Consider the following 16,365-nt stretch of genomic DNA (forward strand, 5'->3'; position numbering starts at 1 on the left):
TATTTGAAGGGTTTGAGTTCCTACAAGGTTGGAACTTGTAAAATATTTGTTGAAGAACAAATAAACACACATACATAAGTAACTGGTGGAATAGTTGACTCCTCAGGTCTCTAGTGCTTTACTGATACACAAAGTGGACACAGCTTATGTGGGGGGGGGGGGTTATATGTAAGTAACTGAGGACAAAGATAGGGTAGGTTCGATCCCTGGGCTGAGAAGATCCCCTGGAGGAGGGCACGGCAACCCACTCCTGTAGTCTTGCCTGGAGCATCCCATGGACAGAGGAGCCTGGGGGGTTACAGTTCACGGGGTCAAAAGAGTCAGACACAACAGCGACTAAGCTCATACACACACACAGCTGAGGACAAAGGTGGAGGGGGTAGCATCAGTCCTTAACCTAACCTAGTCCCACAGCCATGAGACAAACTCGGAGAAAAAAGTTGAACCAGGAATAAACCATGAGACGCAGAAGCATGATCCTTTGTGTCCAAATGATAAAATATTATCCTCGCTTGGAAATCTTCTGCCCACATCTCAGTAATCACACTACAGTGTCATGTCAAAATGTAGCTGGGACCTCGTGTGGCACCTGGAGGACTTGCCACTTTAGGGGCATCAGAAGCATGGCATTAATATCCCCACTGTTATAAAGAACTGGCGCTAGATATGAGAGCAAGTCAGACAGACACTCTACTCAAAGTAAATTTAGGAACAAATTGACATGAGAAGTGAATACAGAAATTTTGAAGAGGATGTAGAGAACACATGTATTACCAGTAGCATACATAAGGGTTTTTTTGTTTTAAATTTAATTAAGCAATATTATAGCCAGATTCATACCCAAGACTCTGGAGAAGTTTGGTATACATAGATGTTAAAGTCTTCAAGCACTGCATTCATATTCTGTTTTCCAACATTTTTTTTAGTGCTAGAAATACTATAGTCATTCAATAAAGGCATAGTTTTGCAAAGAGGAGGACACCCAAGAGTGGATTTAGCTTCTCTCATTGCTGAGATGGTTTTCAAGAAGCTGATTTCAAAAGCCATAGATATTCTCAGAAAATCCAGGAGGAAATATTAGTTTACATACAAATGAGTGGGATGGTGGGGGGGCGGGGATAGGAGGAGGTTCAAAAGGGAGGGGATATATGTATACCTATGGCTGATTCATTTTGAGGTTTGACAGGAAATAACAAAATTCTGTAAAGCAATTATCCTTCGATTAAAAAAAAAAAGATGGGTGAAAAAAGAAAAAAAAAGAATATAGCAGCAGCCATAGCCCAGCTTGGCTTGGACATAGATAATTCTGCCTATTCTTTCTATTCCTTGATCCTTGTTACTACCTGCCCCAGCCAAGCATTTCTAGGAAGCCTTGGGAACTGCATGAAGTTCTTTGCCAGAAAAATGGTTGTTTCCACTATAGAGAAGTGATAGAAAGGCAGGGTCCTGGATTTGACTCCTGGCTCCGTTACTGTAGCTGGCTGTATGATCTTAGGTGAGTTACTCTGCCTTTCTGTGCTTCCACTGTACCATCTATAAAATGATAACAGTAGTACTTACTTACCCGCTGCAGGACCTATATGAGACGATCCATGCAAGCACTCACAAATGGGATCTTTTTTTCAAGTCTCAATGCTCCCCAGGATCTATAAGACTTTCTGCTCTCCTGTATTTCACATTGCTTATCACATGCCTCAGCTCTGCCTACATATGTAATCCAGAGATTAACAGAGAACTTGATGTTGTTTCTGTAAGGAGAGCTTGTGATTCATGACCACAGAATCTCACAGTCAAATGTGAGCTTTCTGGGGCCTCCTGATATGCGGACAGTACTTAAGGCTTTGTGCTCTGTGCTAGGAGACATGAAAATCAAGGGGCCGATTCTGACAGCTGCAGGCAGTGGATTCATCCTTGCTCTTGTACCTTTGCCCATTCAAGTGGAAGGAACTGACTTGTTATTTTTTTTTCCCCTTTTTGTGCCCAGAAGGCATGACTTTACACATCTTAGAACCAGATTCCCCAATTTGTTCTCACATCACTCAGGGAAGTTTGAGTTGCCTGATCATCCTGGTTGCATGGAAAATGACATCAAATAGATGACAGCCTGGCCTCTGTCCCTGGAGGGTGCACACAGGTTGGAGCTGACCAGAACTGATTTCTTATTTCAGATTTTCCTCTACTGCATTCTTCAAAATGAAATAAAAGTCTAAATTCTGAATCATGCTCCAGCATTGATGTCTGCTGCTTCAAAAGATGATGTTCTTCTGAGTTTCATAATCAGGTTCCTTATGTCTTTGGGAAAGGGGTCTTCAGCTTCACCACAGGGTATAGGATTAGTCTGGAAAATAAATACCTCCTTAACAGTTTCCTGTTTCCTTACCGCTTAAAGATCTAAATACAAAGTATTCTATTTTATTTGAATTTCTAAAATGATTTTTAAGTCAGCTTTTTGTTGAACACGCTATGCATAAAGAAACATGCATACCATTAAATATACAACCTGAGTTTTACAAAGTAGATACATTCATTAATCACCAAGAAATTTTAAATTGTGAATAGTCCAAAAATTGTCCCTGCCACTCCCCCTCCAAATACTAATACTTATTCTCATTCCCATCAACATAAATCAGCTTTGCTTATTTTTCTGCAGTTTAACTAGGTAGACATATAATATGCATTTTTTCAGTATGATTCCTTTAGCTCAGTATTAGCTATGAGAGTCATTCAAGTTTCTGTAGGCAGCAGTAGTTTGTTCTTTTTCATTGTTGTATGGTGTTCCATTTTATATGTATATTGTCATTTATTTCTCTGTGCTAATATTGATGTTTATTTTCAGTTTTTGAGTTCTTAGGAATTCCTCTGCTATGCATATTATTTTATATATATTCTTATGCACGTTTGAATGCATTTCTCTTTGTTTTTAAATTTTATTGAAGCATAGTTGGATTTACAATGTTGCGTTAATTTATCCTGCACAACAAAGTGATTCCGTTATACATATATATATATATATTTACTTTTTCATATTCTTTTCCATTATGGCTTATCACAGGATATTGAATATAGTTCCCTGTGCCAATAGGCCCTTGTTGTTTACTCATCTTATCTATAATAGTTTGCACTGTATGCATTTCTGATGAATATATCTTTGAAGTGGAAATGTGGTGTTGTGCATGTATTCAGGTACAGTATTTCATGTCAAGCTGGTCTCCAGGGTGCCAATCTACACTCCTAACAGCACTGGATGACTGACCAGTTGCCCCAACAGCACCACTTGATACTGTTAATCTTTTAAAATACCAGTCTTCTGATGGATACATAGCAATAATTTATTATAGTTTTAAGTTGCATTCTCTGGATAAGCAGTGGTGTTGGTAATTTTTTCATATGCTTATTGGCGATGTGGTTACCTTCTTTGAGATTTCTAAATCATCTGTACATTTTCTACTAGGTTGATGGAATTTTTCTTATTGATTTTTAGGATTTATTTCTATTTTTCTGGGTATGAGTCCCTTATTGAAAGTGTGTACTGAAAATAACTTCTTCCCCTCTAGATTTCACCTTTATGGTTTTTAAAAATAATGTCTTTTGAAGAAAAGAAATTCTCAATTTTAATGTAATCTTATTAAATCATATTTTTATTTATAAGGTTTTTTTCCTGTTTAAAAAATATTTCCCTAATCCAAGGTCATGAAGATACCCTTGTGTGTTTTCCTTTAAGCACTTTAGTTTTCTCTTTCAAAATTAGACTGACAGTCCAGTTAAGATTATTTTGGTGTGTTTTGAGAGGTCAAGATTCATGTGTTTCCTCATATCCAATACTGTAGCACCATTTACTGAAAAGATAACACTTTATCTACTGTACTTCAGTCTCATGTGACATAAAGCACATACATATGTGCATATATATATGTATATTATTATGTCATAAATCAATTGACCATATAGAAATTCAATGTGAAAATATTTGTCTTTTGATGGTGCTGGGTCAACTGGCTACATATATGGAAAAAATATATAAACTTTGGCCCTTGCCTGAAACAATTTCATTCCAAATGGACCTTAGGCTTAAATGTGAAAGCTAAAGAAAAAAACGTGTGGTATGATATCTTCACAATCTTGGGCTAGATACATTTCATACATCTGAGTCTCTTTTTCTGTTTTGCATATAGGGTTATCGTTACCATCTTTCTAAAGTCCATATATATGTGTTAGTATACTGTAGCAAGCCACAAAAATAACTATTTATTTTATATAACTACTGAAATATCTGTGTTTGCATATACCATTTTCATATCTGCTCAATTTGTCTCAATGATAGTATGTCTCCTCTTCTCTCTTTTTTACTTTATTTTGATTAATGAGGCACTTAATATTCATCTAGTTCTCCTACCAGTAGTTTGATAGTTCAGCATTACCTTACTGTTTTTCACTTGTGACTAGATATTAAAGCACACATTCTGAACATGCTGGTTCTAATATAAAAGAGTATTTTTATCAATACTTCTTCACAGACATTTCATGGAGCTTAAACCAATTTAATTCCATTTAATTCTTTTCACATACTATATTATTGTTGTCATGTATTTTAATTCTGCATGTGTTTTAAGTTCTACAACTGATTAGCATGATTGGTCTACAAAATTGCTATTAACTTCAGTTCACCAGCATATCCACCTTCTTTCTTCTTCTTCATTCTTTCCGTTATTTCTGTGCTTTTGCCTGGGGTCATTTTCTTTACGCCCGAACAATTACCTTTAGTGTTTCTTTTCACAGAAATCAGCTTATATGACTCATTCCAATTTTTGCTTGTCTGAAAAATGTTTTTGCTTTAGCTTCACTATTTTTTCCCCAGCACTTCAAACATGTCATTCCATTTTTGTCTGCACTGCTTTAAAATTTTCTCTTGTTTTTAGATGATGTCAGTAGATTGAATACAATATCTAAAAGTGGTTTCCCTCTGTGCATACCCTGCTTCGAGTCTACAGATTCTCTTGAATCTCTGTGTTGATATGCTGATATCTCGTGCCAATTTTTGGAAAATTCTCTGACATTATCTCTACAAAAATAATTCTGGCTCCTTAACAGTTCCTCTCCTTCAGGATGACTGTGTTCACTCTTTCCACCATTTCCTTTGTTCTCATTATTCTTTTCCCTATTTTCTACTCTTTTCCTCTTATGTTCCAAATGCTATATTCCCTACTGTCATTGCTTCTAATAAACTGATCCTTCACTCATCTCGGTTCAGTCTACTACCAACTCCTCTAAATTCTTAATATCAGTACCTATACCTGCAGTTCTATGACTTCCATTTGAATACTGCCACCTACTGATGACTGCTGTGGGATTAAATTTTATATCTTGTCCCATATTCATAAACATATTAATCGTATCTCAGGAAATATGCTTTTTTTTCTGTTGCTTTTTTTCCCGTTCTTGGTCCTGATTCTTGATATATCTGTAGTTATTTAAATACCCTAAATTTTAAATGAAAAAAAGAAAGTAGTAAGGCTGTTGGTATATGCTATTTTCCTCTAAAGAGGATTTGTTACAGTTTCTGACAGACATTTAAAATGGGGGGAAATCATTCTAATAATGATTGGGCTGAAATAATTTCAGGTGGGATTTTAACATGTAGAAAGTCTGGTCTAATTTCATTTTGTCCTTACTCCTAGCACAGAGCTTTACAGGATCTAGTCTTGTATCATTCACCAGGGCTTTCCCCTTGATAGACTCTAAATTCAATTTTTTTCTTTCTCCTCAAGGTGTAATACTTCTAAAACCTGTTTGACTTCATATCCTAAGTGATTACTTGCTGTTTTATCTGCATCCCTCAGGTACTGTCAAATAACTCAAGGAAACAAAAGTGAAAGTGAAAAGTGCTAGTGGTTCAGTTGTGTCCAACTCTTTGCAACCATATGGACTGTAGTCTGCCAGGCTCCTCTGTCTATGGAATTCTCCAGGCAAGAATACTGGAGTGGGTAGCCATTCCCTTCTCCAGGGGATCTTTCCAACCCAGGGATTGAACCTGGGCATGCATGCAGGCAGATTCTGCACCAATTAAGCCACCATGGAATCCCCCAAGGAAACAAACAACACAGAATATTATACAACTTCTCTATGTTTCTCTCCTCTCTAGGATTTAACATCATCAGTCCCAGCTGACTTGGTAACTCTGAAGTCCAATCTTTATCTTCCCAACCTCGAGTTCACCAACAGATGTTTCTGTCTGACCTTCTACTGGGAATCTGAAATCTTATACAGTGTGATAGATGAACTGGCAAAGTTCTTGAGGGGAAATACAACATGAAACACAGCATAAGTTATCATAAGGAGCTTCCTATCTCTCAAGAAAAGAACTGAAATTTCCTAAGTCCTCCTCCTCCTTTTCTGTGTGTGTGTTTCTCGCTTTTCCACTCTAACTCTTGCTCTACATAATACATATTTATGTGGTTTCCAGCAAGCTAGTCTGTCATAGCCTCAGGCAGATGTTCCCCCAAGATTTATTTCTGTGAAATGCAAGTGACTCCAACTAGCCTAAATTGGCCCATCTCTTTCTAGTTCCAACTGAAGAACATTGGGGAAACTTAGTGTTTAGAATACTGGGTATGGTTAAAAGGCACTTACTAAGGAGACAGGAAAAAAGAGTATTAGGTTAGAGCAGTGCTTGTCTAAGTGGTTGCTGGACTGAAAGCAACAGCATCACTGGAGCCAGGAATTCCAACTCATTAGATCACAGGTTTTTCTATGGAAATTAAAATACCAAGTATTCTGAGCAAACCTAACAATGTAATCCTAACTGCATCTTTTCCCCTTTAAGTCACCCGCTAGAGCCTCTCAGACTGGCCTGTCCCTCTTGATGTTGCCCTTGTTTCTTTCTTTCTTTTTTCTTGAAGCATAATGCATAACCTATGACCCTGTTAGAAAAGGATACTCTTGGGTCTTACCTCAACCTCCTGTATGAGAATCTTTGAAGATGCAGCCCAGAAAACTGTTTTAACGTGCTCAGCGGGTAATTTTTATGTATGTTAGAGATGGAGAGTCACTGAACTATCAGAAGAGAAGGGGAGAAGACAATGTTGTATATCTTTATCCTGGTGTCACTGTGAACTTGTCAGATTCCTTTGCAATCCCATGGCTGAAAGCAGTGTTCGCCATATTTTAGGTACACAGAAAACATGGTTGAAGTACGACAGCTTGGTTTAGTAATTAAGATCATTTAATGAAAATGTTTATCCTTTAGAGGGCATTTTCCTCATTTACAAGATGACAAACATGCCGTAAACAGAATATTCTCAAATATGTAATATAAATGTCATCTTATTCTACCACCTAATTACTCAAACTTCAGATAAATATAGTCTGGCAAATAATAATTGATGTTTATAATAATATCCCTGAGGCACTATTAATATTAAAACAATAAACCTCTCAAATATCAATGAAATTATATTCAATTAGTTTAGATTGGTCTTGATGTTATCTATGTGTATGACTGGTTATGTTGTCTTTAGAAAGAAAAGCCATGACCTCAGATTAAAGGAGGAAGACAGCATTAGCAGTTTTTAGGTTAGTTCAGTATGTATATGTGTTAAGCTGTTCTAGGAATACTATTAATGTATTTGCGAAAACAAATTTGTATTTGTTAAAATTGCCAATAATAGAGGATTAAATCCAGACAGAATCCCTAAGAAGTTACAGGTTCAATAAGAATGAAGAACAACTTGCAGTGAAATAAAAGTAACTGAAGAACTGTGTCAGAGAAGGCACACTTATAATAACAAATACCAAGGAACTAAAAGGAAAATACAAATTTTAAATAAAATTTAAAATTAAAAAATATATCTATGCAAACAAAGACAAAAAGACATGTAAACAAAGACAAAAAGACATGTAAACAAATCATGATTTCTTAGCAAACGTCACTGGCTCTAGAAGGTAGAGGGGAGGCAGGACCTGGTCCTACCTCTTCCAGCTGCACCATGAGAGTAACGTTGTGCCCTTGTTCCGCCGTCAGCTTTCCATCAGCGGTGACAATCCGGAGCCCCCGGGGGGCCTTCCCTGGGCACTTCTGTGGCTTGGCTGTGTACTGTTCTCTCACTCCATCGGTGCAGTTATTGGAAACCACCTTTCTATACCTATATGGGGAAAAAGCTCAAACTGTAATTCAGCTCATGATAATTTGGATCACTCCCAACTTTTCAAACCTTCTGCCTAGCCCTGAGGGCTAGCAATAACTACCTTTCATGGTGTCAGGAAGATCACAGTTTGTTTATAGTAAGCACCCAACAGAGAGGCAAATCATCATAGGAACATAATGCATCATTATTACCATTTTAATTTATGCTTTCATTCACTTAGTGGATAGATAAACGATTTCACTTTGGAGTTGTCGGAAATGCATAGCAGGAGAAGACGTGGTCTTTCCTTACCCACAATAGGTTTATAATTCAGGTGAAAAGATGTGAGCTTAGTTGTTCAGTCGTGTCCAACTCTTTGCAACCCCATGGGCTGTAGCCCACCGGGCTCCTCTGTCCACAGGAATTCTCCAGGCAAGAACACTGGAGTGGGTTGCCATGCCCTCCTCCAAGAGATCGTCCCAATCCACCTGCAATGCAGGTGGATTTTTTACCATCTATACATGGATAGTCCAGAAAATACTTCAAAGGCTATATAATTAAAGGTCAGAATGAGTACTATATATGTTGTAATACATACATGTATATATTGCAAAGGAAGGTACAGTTCAAAGAAAGAATAGATTATTATGCATTATATGTCTCAACATTAGATACTGTACAAGCTGTTGTTCTCATGGTACAGAACAGAAATGTGGCTAAACTTGAGAGTTTCTACTCAATATTTCATGCGATATAACGCCTAAGCTATTGAAATTTCACATTAAGGAAACTACAGACTATAGATTGAGTAAATCCTCCCTCTGTTTTGCTTTTTTCTTGTTTTAGACTTAATAGGAAAAAAAAAATATGTTACCAATTTGTCCTTTACAATTTATCAGATTTATAGTAAATTAGGATCTGTGGGTTTTCTTTAAGACTTTTGAGGTCCAATGTTATGTCTTCATCATCTTTTTTTGTGTGGAGTCCACAGCAGCCACATTATGTATTCATATATTTGGTTTCTCCAATCTACCTGAGGAAGGTACTGGTAGATCTCAAAATGGAAGCAATCAAAAGTCCAAGGTCTTTCCATTCTTCTAGACCATAAGTTGACAAACTTTTCACATAAAGTGCCAGGGAATAAATGTTTTAGCTTTGCAGGTTATATAGCTTTAGTCACAAGTACTCAACTCTCGGGTTGTAACATTAAAGTGTACATAGAGAATGCATAAAAGAACAAATGAATCTGGGTTCTAATAAAACTTTATTTACAAAATCTGGCAGTGTGCAGGCTGTTGCTTACCAGCTATTTCAAATCTAGCCAAAGTCCTTTCTCTGTCCTTAAGTTTCAAGACTGACTACCTAAAAGCATGATTGAGAAAATAAAATTAAATATCATCTGGGAAAGCACTTTGAACACTATAGATGACTGTAAGGCCAAGTATTAATATTAAACTCACCTCATAAGGTAACCATAAGGATGAAATGGATTAATGTACACAGAACACTTAAAACCACCCTGACAATTAGCAAGTGATTATGAAAAGTTATCAGTTATTTTACTTAACATTATTATCTATCCTCCCTGTTCACAACCTTCACAAATTCCCATTTCCTTAGAATAAATCACAAATCCTCTAACTTGGGCCTGAAGCCCTCCATAAACTAACTTTGTTCTACTTTTCTGGACTCTTTCTCCCCAACCAGCTCCTTCTGCTTTAGCCAAACTTCTCTTTTCAATCCTCTTGAAAGTACTTCTTTTCTTCTGTTCTTTCTACTTCCATGTCCACCTTTTTGCCTAATCAGCTGCCTAAAACTTATCCACACTTTAAGTGGCAGCTTATCTCCTCTCTTTTCCTGATTGTGAAAGTAAAATCATAAGAAGTTCAAATGTAGACAGTACTAATATGTTCGGGGCTTTCCTGGTGGTCAGATAGTAAAGAATCTGCCTGTAATGCAGGAGACCCAGGTTCATTCCCTGGGTTGGGAAGATCCCCTAGATAAAGGAATGGCTACCCACTCCGAATTTGTGCCTGGAGAAATCCATGGACAGAGGAACCTGGTGGGCTACAGTCCAAGGATTGCAAAGAGTTGGACACGACGGAACGACTAACTCTTTCACTAATATGTTCTATACACTATGCTAAGTTCTCAACAGGATTTGCTTTCAAACTATCCCTAATAAAGACGGTATCACTACTCCCAATAAACAGATGAAGAAATTAAGATTCATAGAACTTAAACTAGTTTTCTCAAGATCACACAGCCAGCACCTAGACAATTTGGATCTAGGATACATGTATTTGTTACCACTGTACTGCACTACCTCTTTAAATTAGGTGAGACATGTGTCATCTCTTACAGGAATCCTCATGATTTACTTATAGGAATCAGCAATGCCTTGTATGATTTTCTTCCTTTGTGTGACTGTGAACTTTAAGCTCCTCATTGAGGGCATACTTGTGCCCCAGACATGCAAGGCTGATACTCACTAGGTCCACACTGGGATGACTGTATAGAGTTTGAATGTTGAAATATCTGTCAAGAAACTGGCTATCATCACTGGCCCCAAACCCTGCAGGCACCACACCCACCAATCCTGCTATGCTAACCCCTATCCTTGGAGTCCTTGCTTTTCCTGGCAATCTGGAAGTGAATGGGTTAACACCTAATACACCAGGGAGCTTCCTAAATCCTGCTCCTGTACTGAGATCCCTACTCATTCTGACTGGTCACTGCCATGTCTGAACATCTTCAGATCATCCTATCTGATATTAAATATTTTGAAAAGTCCATGTAGGTGCTTATGACTGTAGGCTGATTTGAAAGAAAATAAGGGCAGCTGGGGAAAAAAAAAAAAAAGATGCAGACACTGGAGAATGGTGACATTCTGGTACCAGCAATGGTAGCAGAGAAGTGACCAGCACTGTCATACAGTGATTACGGCATCCCAGTGAGTTAAACTGCATTACAAACTCCCTGCGTGTTTCAGAAGCCAGGCACAACGCACACTAAAGGCAGGTTATAACTTTAATCACTTAGTGTCCAAGCACACCTGTGACTCTATCTTGGCGAGCAGCTCTGGCAGCATGGGCTCACCATCACCGCCAGCATCATCAGCTAGAGAACATTCCTTTTGTGCGTCACTGTTCTGACCAATCACCACCCTGGGCTTTCCTGAAGCCTGTAGCAACAGGAGTTCTGCTTAAATACAAAGCATGAATCCATTCCCCTGGGATTCTGCCACAGAAAAGACCATTGGTAATTTTTTCAATGCTCATTAAAAACCATTCTGAGACCATTTTATTTCCTGGATGAAAATGGCTTCACATTAGCCCTACCAGACCGGTCTCTGAAAGTTACAAGAAAATTGAGCAGAAATAGAGTTCATTTACTCAAGTAAGCACACACCTGCTTTGTGCATTAAAGAATGGTTCTATTTTCATCCCAGCAGCTGTCCCTGGGTCTGAGTTACATAAATGAATAATACATTTTATATGTTATTAAATGGGGCTGCTTACCTCCGCAATAACAAGGCAACTTATGATTATGTTGGTCCTAAGCTCTGAATATTACTGGGATGCATTTAGTTGGTAAAACATTCTTCAATCTGCCAAGAAGAAAAGTGCTTTGCAATGGCAAGGGAGTCTTTGTACAATTACCGAAAGGAAACATTCCACAAATACGCCTTTGATATTACCGACTGCTCATCGGTAGATGGTGTCTTATTACTTCAACAACCCCAATTTCAGCTATTCTCTTCCTTCTTTTCTTGATACTCTGTCACCTTTTCCTTTTTACCCCTACCCTCTTTGATTTTCCTTCTGCACTGCCTGTCAGTCTTTAAAAAGATGAAGGTCGTAGTTTTTCTTTGTGAGAGTAAAATTGGAAAAGGCATCAAAAGTCTTCATATCCTGTGATTTGGCTATTTAGCAGTTTTTTTTTTTTTAACTTACAATTTTGGTACAGATGTTTACAGTACAAATGTTTCCTATAGATGTTTGTGACTATTCCATGTATGTTAAGGTGACAATATAGTCTGGTTTAGTCAGTCACAACCCTCTCTGTAATGTTAAGACTCTGTCCACAGAAATCAGTTTAAATGAGAATTCTGGGCATCAGTGTGTTTTTGTTTTTAATTTCCCCTGGTGATTCTAGTGTGCAGCCAGGATTAAAGATCACTGCCCTGGTGGTTAAAACTAGTGTTCTGGAACCAAACTGCCTGAGTTTAAATGCAGGCTATTACACATTATATAAACTTGGGCAATTTACCCAGACTCTAATGTTTGGGTTATTTGCCTATAAAATAGGTATACAGAAACTGTTCCTAAAGTTCTTGGGAGGATTAAATGAGATAATGCATTCAAAAGGACATAGAAAAAAATATGCCACATTTCAAAACCTTAATAAATATTAAATATCATAAGGTAGTAAAAAAAGTTAGCATTTAAACTTTTAAATACTAATTCCCTGGTGGCTCAGATGGTAAAGAGTCTGCCTGCAAAGCAGAAGAGCCAGGTTCAATCAATGGGTTGGGAACTTTCCCTGGAGAAGGAAATGGCAACCCACTCCAGTATTCTTGCCTGGAGAATCCCATGGATGGAGGAGCCTGGCAGACTACAGCCCATGGGGTTGCAAAGAGTTGGACACAACTGAGTGACTTCACTTGCTTACTTAAAGTTTTAAATATCGGCTTGCTCTGGAAATAGAACTGCCATATGACCCAGCAATCCCACTTCTGGGCATACACACCAAGGAAACCAGATCTGAAAGAGACACATGCACCCCAATGTTCATCGCAGCACTGTTTATAATAGCCAGGACATGGAAGCAACCCAGATGCCCATCAGCAGATGAATGGATGAGGAAGCTGTGGTACATATACACCATGGAATATTACTCAGCCATTAAAAAGAATTCATTTGAATCAGTTCTAATGAGATGGATGAAACTGGAGCCCATTATACAGAGCAAAGTAAACCAGAAAGATAAAGACCATTACAGTATACTAACACATATATATGGACTTTAGAAAGATGGTAACGATAACCCTATATGCAAAACAGAAAAAGAGACTCAGATGTATAGAACAGACTTGTGGACTCTGGGAGAAGGCGAGGGTGGGATGTTTCAAGAGAACAGCATTGAAACATGTATATTATCTAGGGTGAAACAGATAACCAGCCCAGGTTGGGTACATGAGACAAGTGCTCAGGCCTGGTGCACTGGGAAGACCCAGAGGGATCGGGTGGAGAGGGAGGTGGGAGGGGGGACTGGGATGGGGAATCTATGTAAATCCATGGCTAATTCATTTAATGTATAACAAAAACTACTGTAATGATGTAAAGTAATTAGCCTCCAACTAATAAAAAAAAATAAATTGCTTAAACAGTAAAATAAATAAATAAATATCGGCTTGCTATTACATCTGGTAAAGAATCCACCTGCCATGCAGGAGACCCTGGTTTGATTCCTGGGTTGAAAAGATCCCCTGAAGGAGGGCATGGCAATCCACTCCAGTATTTTTGCCTGAAGAATCCCATGGACAGAGGAGTCTGGCAGGCTATAGTCCATGGGAATGCAAAGAGTCGTACAGGACTGAGCAAATAAGCACAGCATTATACAAGCTCCCTGAAAGCAGAAGCCACGTTCTTTCTGCCAAAATTATCTTCAGATCAAACTGGATCACACCAAGTCCTTCCTTAATATTGTTCAAACTGCCCATGGTTTAGTCATAAAGAGCAAGTTTTGGGTTTAAGAGACAGTTTCATGATCTGTGGTCGATGTATTTTTTAAGCTTTAGCTCTTTTCACTGCCCTGCATGCCTCCTAAGCTCAGGCCAGGCTAAAGGCTACTTGCCTTCTTCTCTGTGTTGTTCATCCTCCCCAGGACGATCTTTACTCTGTCAAGCTTCTATTCATTCATTAAAAACCAGTGCAGGCATTATGTTTTCTTATTACATTATCTCTTCTCTTTTTTCACAGTAGTTATTACATGTTATGACCAAGAAAGAGGTGGAACTCTAGGTTTTCTTATAGCCAAGGTAGGACTTACTGTCACTGGGCTCTGGTGTGCCTCATTTGAGCACAATGAAAAGAACATATTTGTTTAGTTTCTTGGATTGTACTATGTATCCTCGTTTTCAAGGAAAAACTTTCTTCTTACAGTTAACACCTGACTTGAAATGAGAAATGGGGCAAGCCCTGGAGACAGAGAAGGGAGCTGGTTCTGGGAACAGTGCATGGCTAACACTTCAAGTAAGTCTTTCTAGACTCAATGTGCCCATATGTCAGCAATAATACGATGTAGCAGTCATACCTCCAACATTCAGAAATAACAGGGTTCCCTGACATTTTTAGCAGGTTCCCCAAGTTTCTCGCCTCAAAGCAATAGCTCTCAGGACTTTCCCCTTAAACAGAGTAAGCAAACCTTGGGCTTAGGGGAGTGTCACTGGGCAGAAGACTAGGTGAGGGGGAGAAAAATTTTCTTCCATGAAGTAGGATGGAAGCACAAGTCATTTAACCTGAACAATAAATAGAATGCAACATCATTCTGAATGCCAACGTGATGAAGTGGGACATATGGGCAAGTTAAACTAAATGACAACATCAAACATCAGGAGGATGGCTCATGGAATCCACTAGAGTCAACTAGTTACATAACAAATTCATAAAAGGAAAATTCCCCTACTTTTAAACACTTGAAGTCCAAGGAATGCTAATACTGGTCACTTCAGATAGATTATGGACATGTCAGAACCTGAAGGGGTCAAAGATCAACACAATCCCTCTGTTTTGCACATAAGGAAAAAAAGAGAGAGAGAGAGAGATAAGAGTTTAGAGGGCTTCCCAGAGTCACACAGTGGGCAAGCAGTGGTCAGGGGCTCTGGACTGGGTTTGAAGCTCTTTGTCATGATGCCATACCACTTGGATGAGGATTGTTAGTCCCAATACCACTGGACAAGGACAGTGGTGTGAGAAACCTGATCTCTGTCCACCTTCTTCATTTCCAACCCTAATGCCATCCTGTAAATATGTGGGAACGTGTATCTAAGAAATATATTCTGAAGAATCAATTCTGTAGCAGCTGACAAGTCTAGAGCATCTGCTGTGAAACTGAATGGGTACTTTCCAAAAAATAAAAATAAAAGACAGCTACATGGGTAGCAGTTTTGGGTCTGAAAACACTGCAAGTGATTTCCTTTCTGTGGACTCGAAACACATAGACCACTTTCAGGACCAATTATTCTCTGTGATGTACACTGACCTGTTGCTAAATAAATCAGACGGAACGTCAAGAACTCTACCAGGATCAGAAATGAGATCACTTGGGAAAAGAACACAGGCCCCAAAGGCCCTGGAAATAGCAACCCCAGGGTGATGGCAGGATAGCCAGGATCTAAATGTTTTCATAGCTCATGTAGAGAGGATTATGTTTATAGAAAACATTTTTAAAACATTTTAAATTTATGTGAGAGTATGGAGATAACTGTTTTGCTATAATTTATGTGTATATATATATTTTTTCCTGGACTCACTAAATCTTCTTATATAGATACTGAATTAATGCTATTTTTAAATCTCTTTTCTTTAATTCTTGAGTAAATATTCCCATTGAATATTGAGAAATTAACACTGAGGAACAACAAGAACCATCACTGTACACTTATATTACTCCAGAAGAGATTAATGGCCCCTCTAAAGAAATTTCACAGACAAAAATATCTATACCTACATTTAAAAAACACATCTAGAAATATCTCTAGCTTAGTAGCAAAACGAAATCTGTTCCTTGATAAGATTATCTTTGTTTCTTAGAATAAACCAGCCCAATGCCCCTTATATTTTATATTTACAGAATCTTTCATGGTTGGCATGAAACAAGCAATGTTCTAGTTAACTTAGCAACTTAAATCATATCACATTCTCTGGATCTGAAACAGTGTAAACAAGATTTAACCATATACAAGTATCAGTTCAGTTCAGTTGCTCAGTCATGTCTGACTCCTTGTGATCCCATGAACAACAGCACGCCAGACCTCCCTGCCCATCACCAACTCCCGGAGTCCATCCAAACTCATGTCCATTGACTCAGTGATGCCATCCAACCATCTCATCCTCTGTCGTCCCCTTCTTCTCCTGCCCTCAATCTTTCCCAGCAATCAGGATCTTTTCAAATGAGTCAGCTCTTCACATCAGGTGGCCAAAGTATTAGAGTTTCAGCTTCAACATCAGTCCTTCTAATG

The 16,365-nt window shown here is 38.3% G+C and overlaps 1 protein-coding gene across 5 annotated transcripts in view; it reads right to left on the reverse strand.

Annotated features, from left to right (window-relative positions):
• The window catches only part of SORCS1 (sortilin related VPS10 domain containing receptor 1), a 575,199-nt gene that overhangs the window by 76,834 nt on the left and 482,000 nt on the right, over nt 1–16,365 (reverse strand). For all 5 annotated transcript variants that reach the window (XM_070470144.1, XM_020883904.2, XM_020883901.2 and 2 more), the window contains exon 18: nt 7,967–8,138. In XM_070470144.1, the coding sequence (XP_070326245.1) occupies nt 7,967–8,138 (172 nt within the window). The remainder of the gene's footprint in view (nt 1–7,966; nt 8,139–16,365) is intronic.

Source organism: Odocoileus virginianus, chromosome 7 (assembly GCF_023699985.2).
Source record: "Odocoileus virginianus isolate 20LAN1187 ecotype Illinois chromosome 7, Ovbor_1.2, whole genome shotgun sequence".
NCBI classification, from domain to species: domain Eukaryota; kingdom Metazoa; phylum Chordata; class Mammalia; order Artiodactyla; family Cervidae; genus Odocoileus; species Odocoileus virginianus.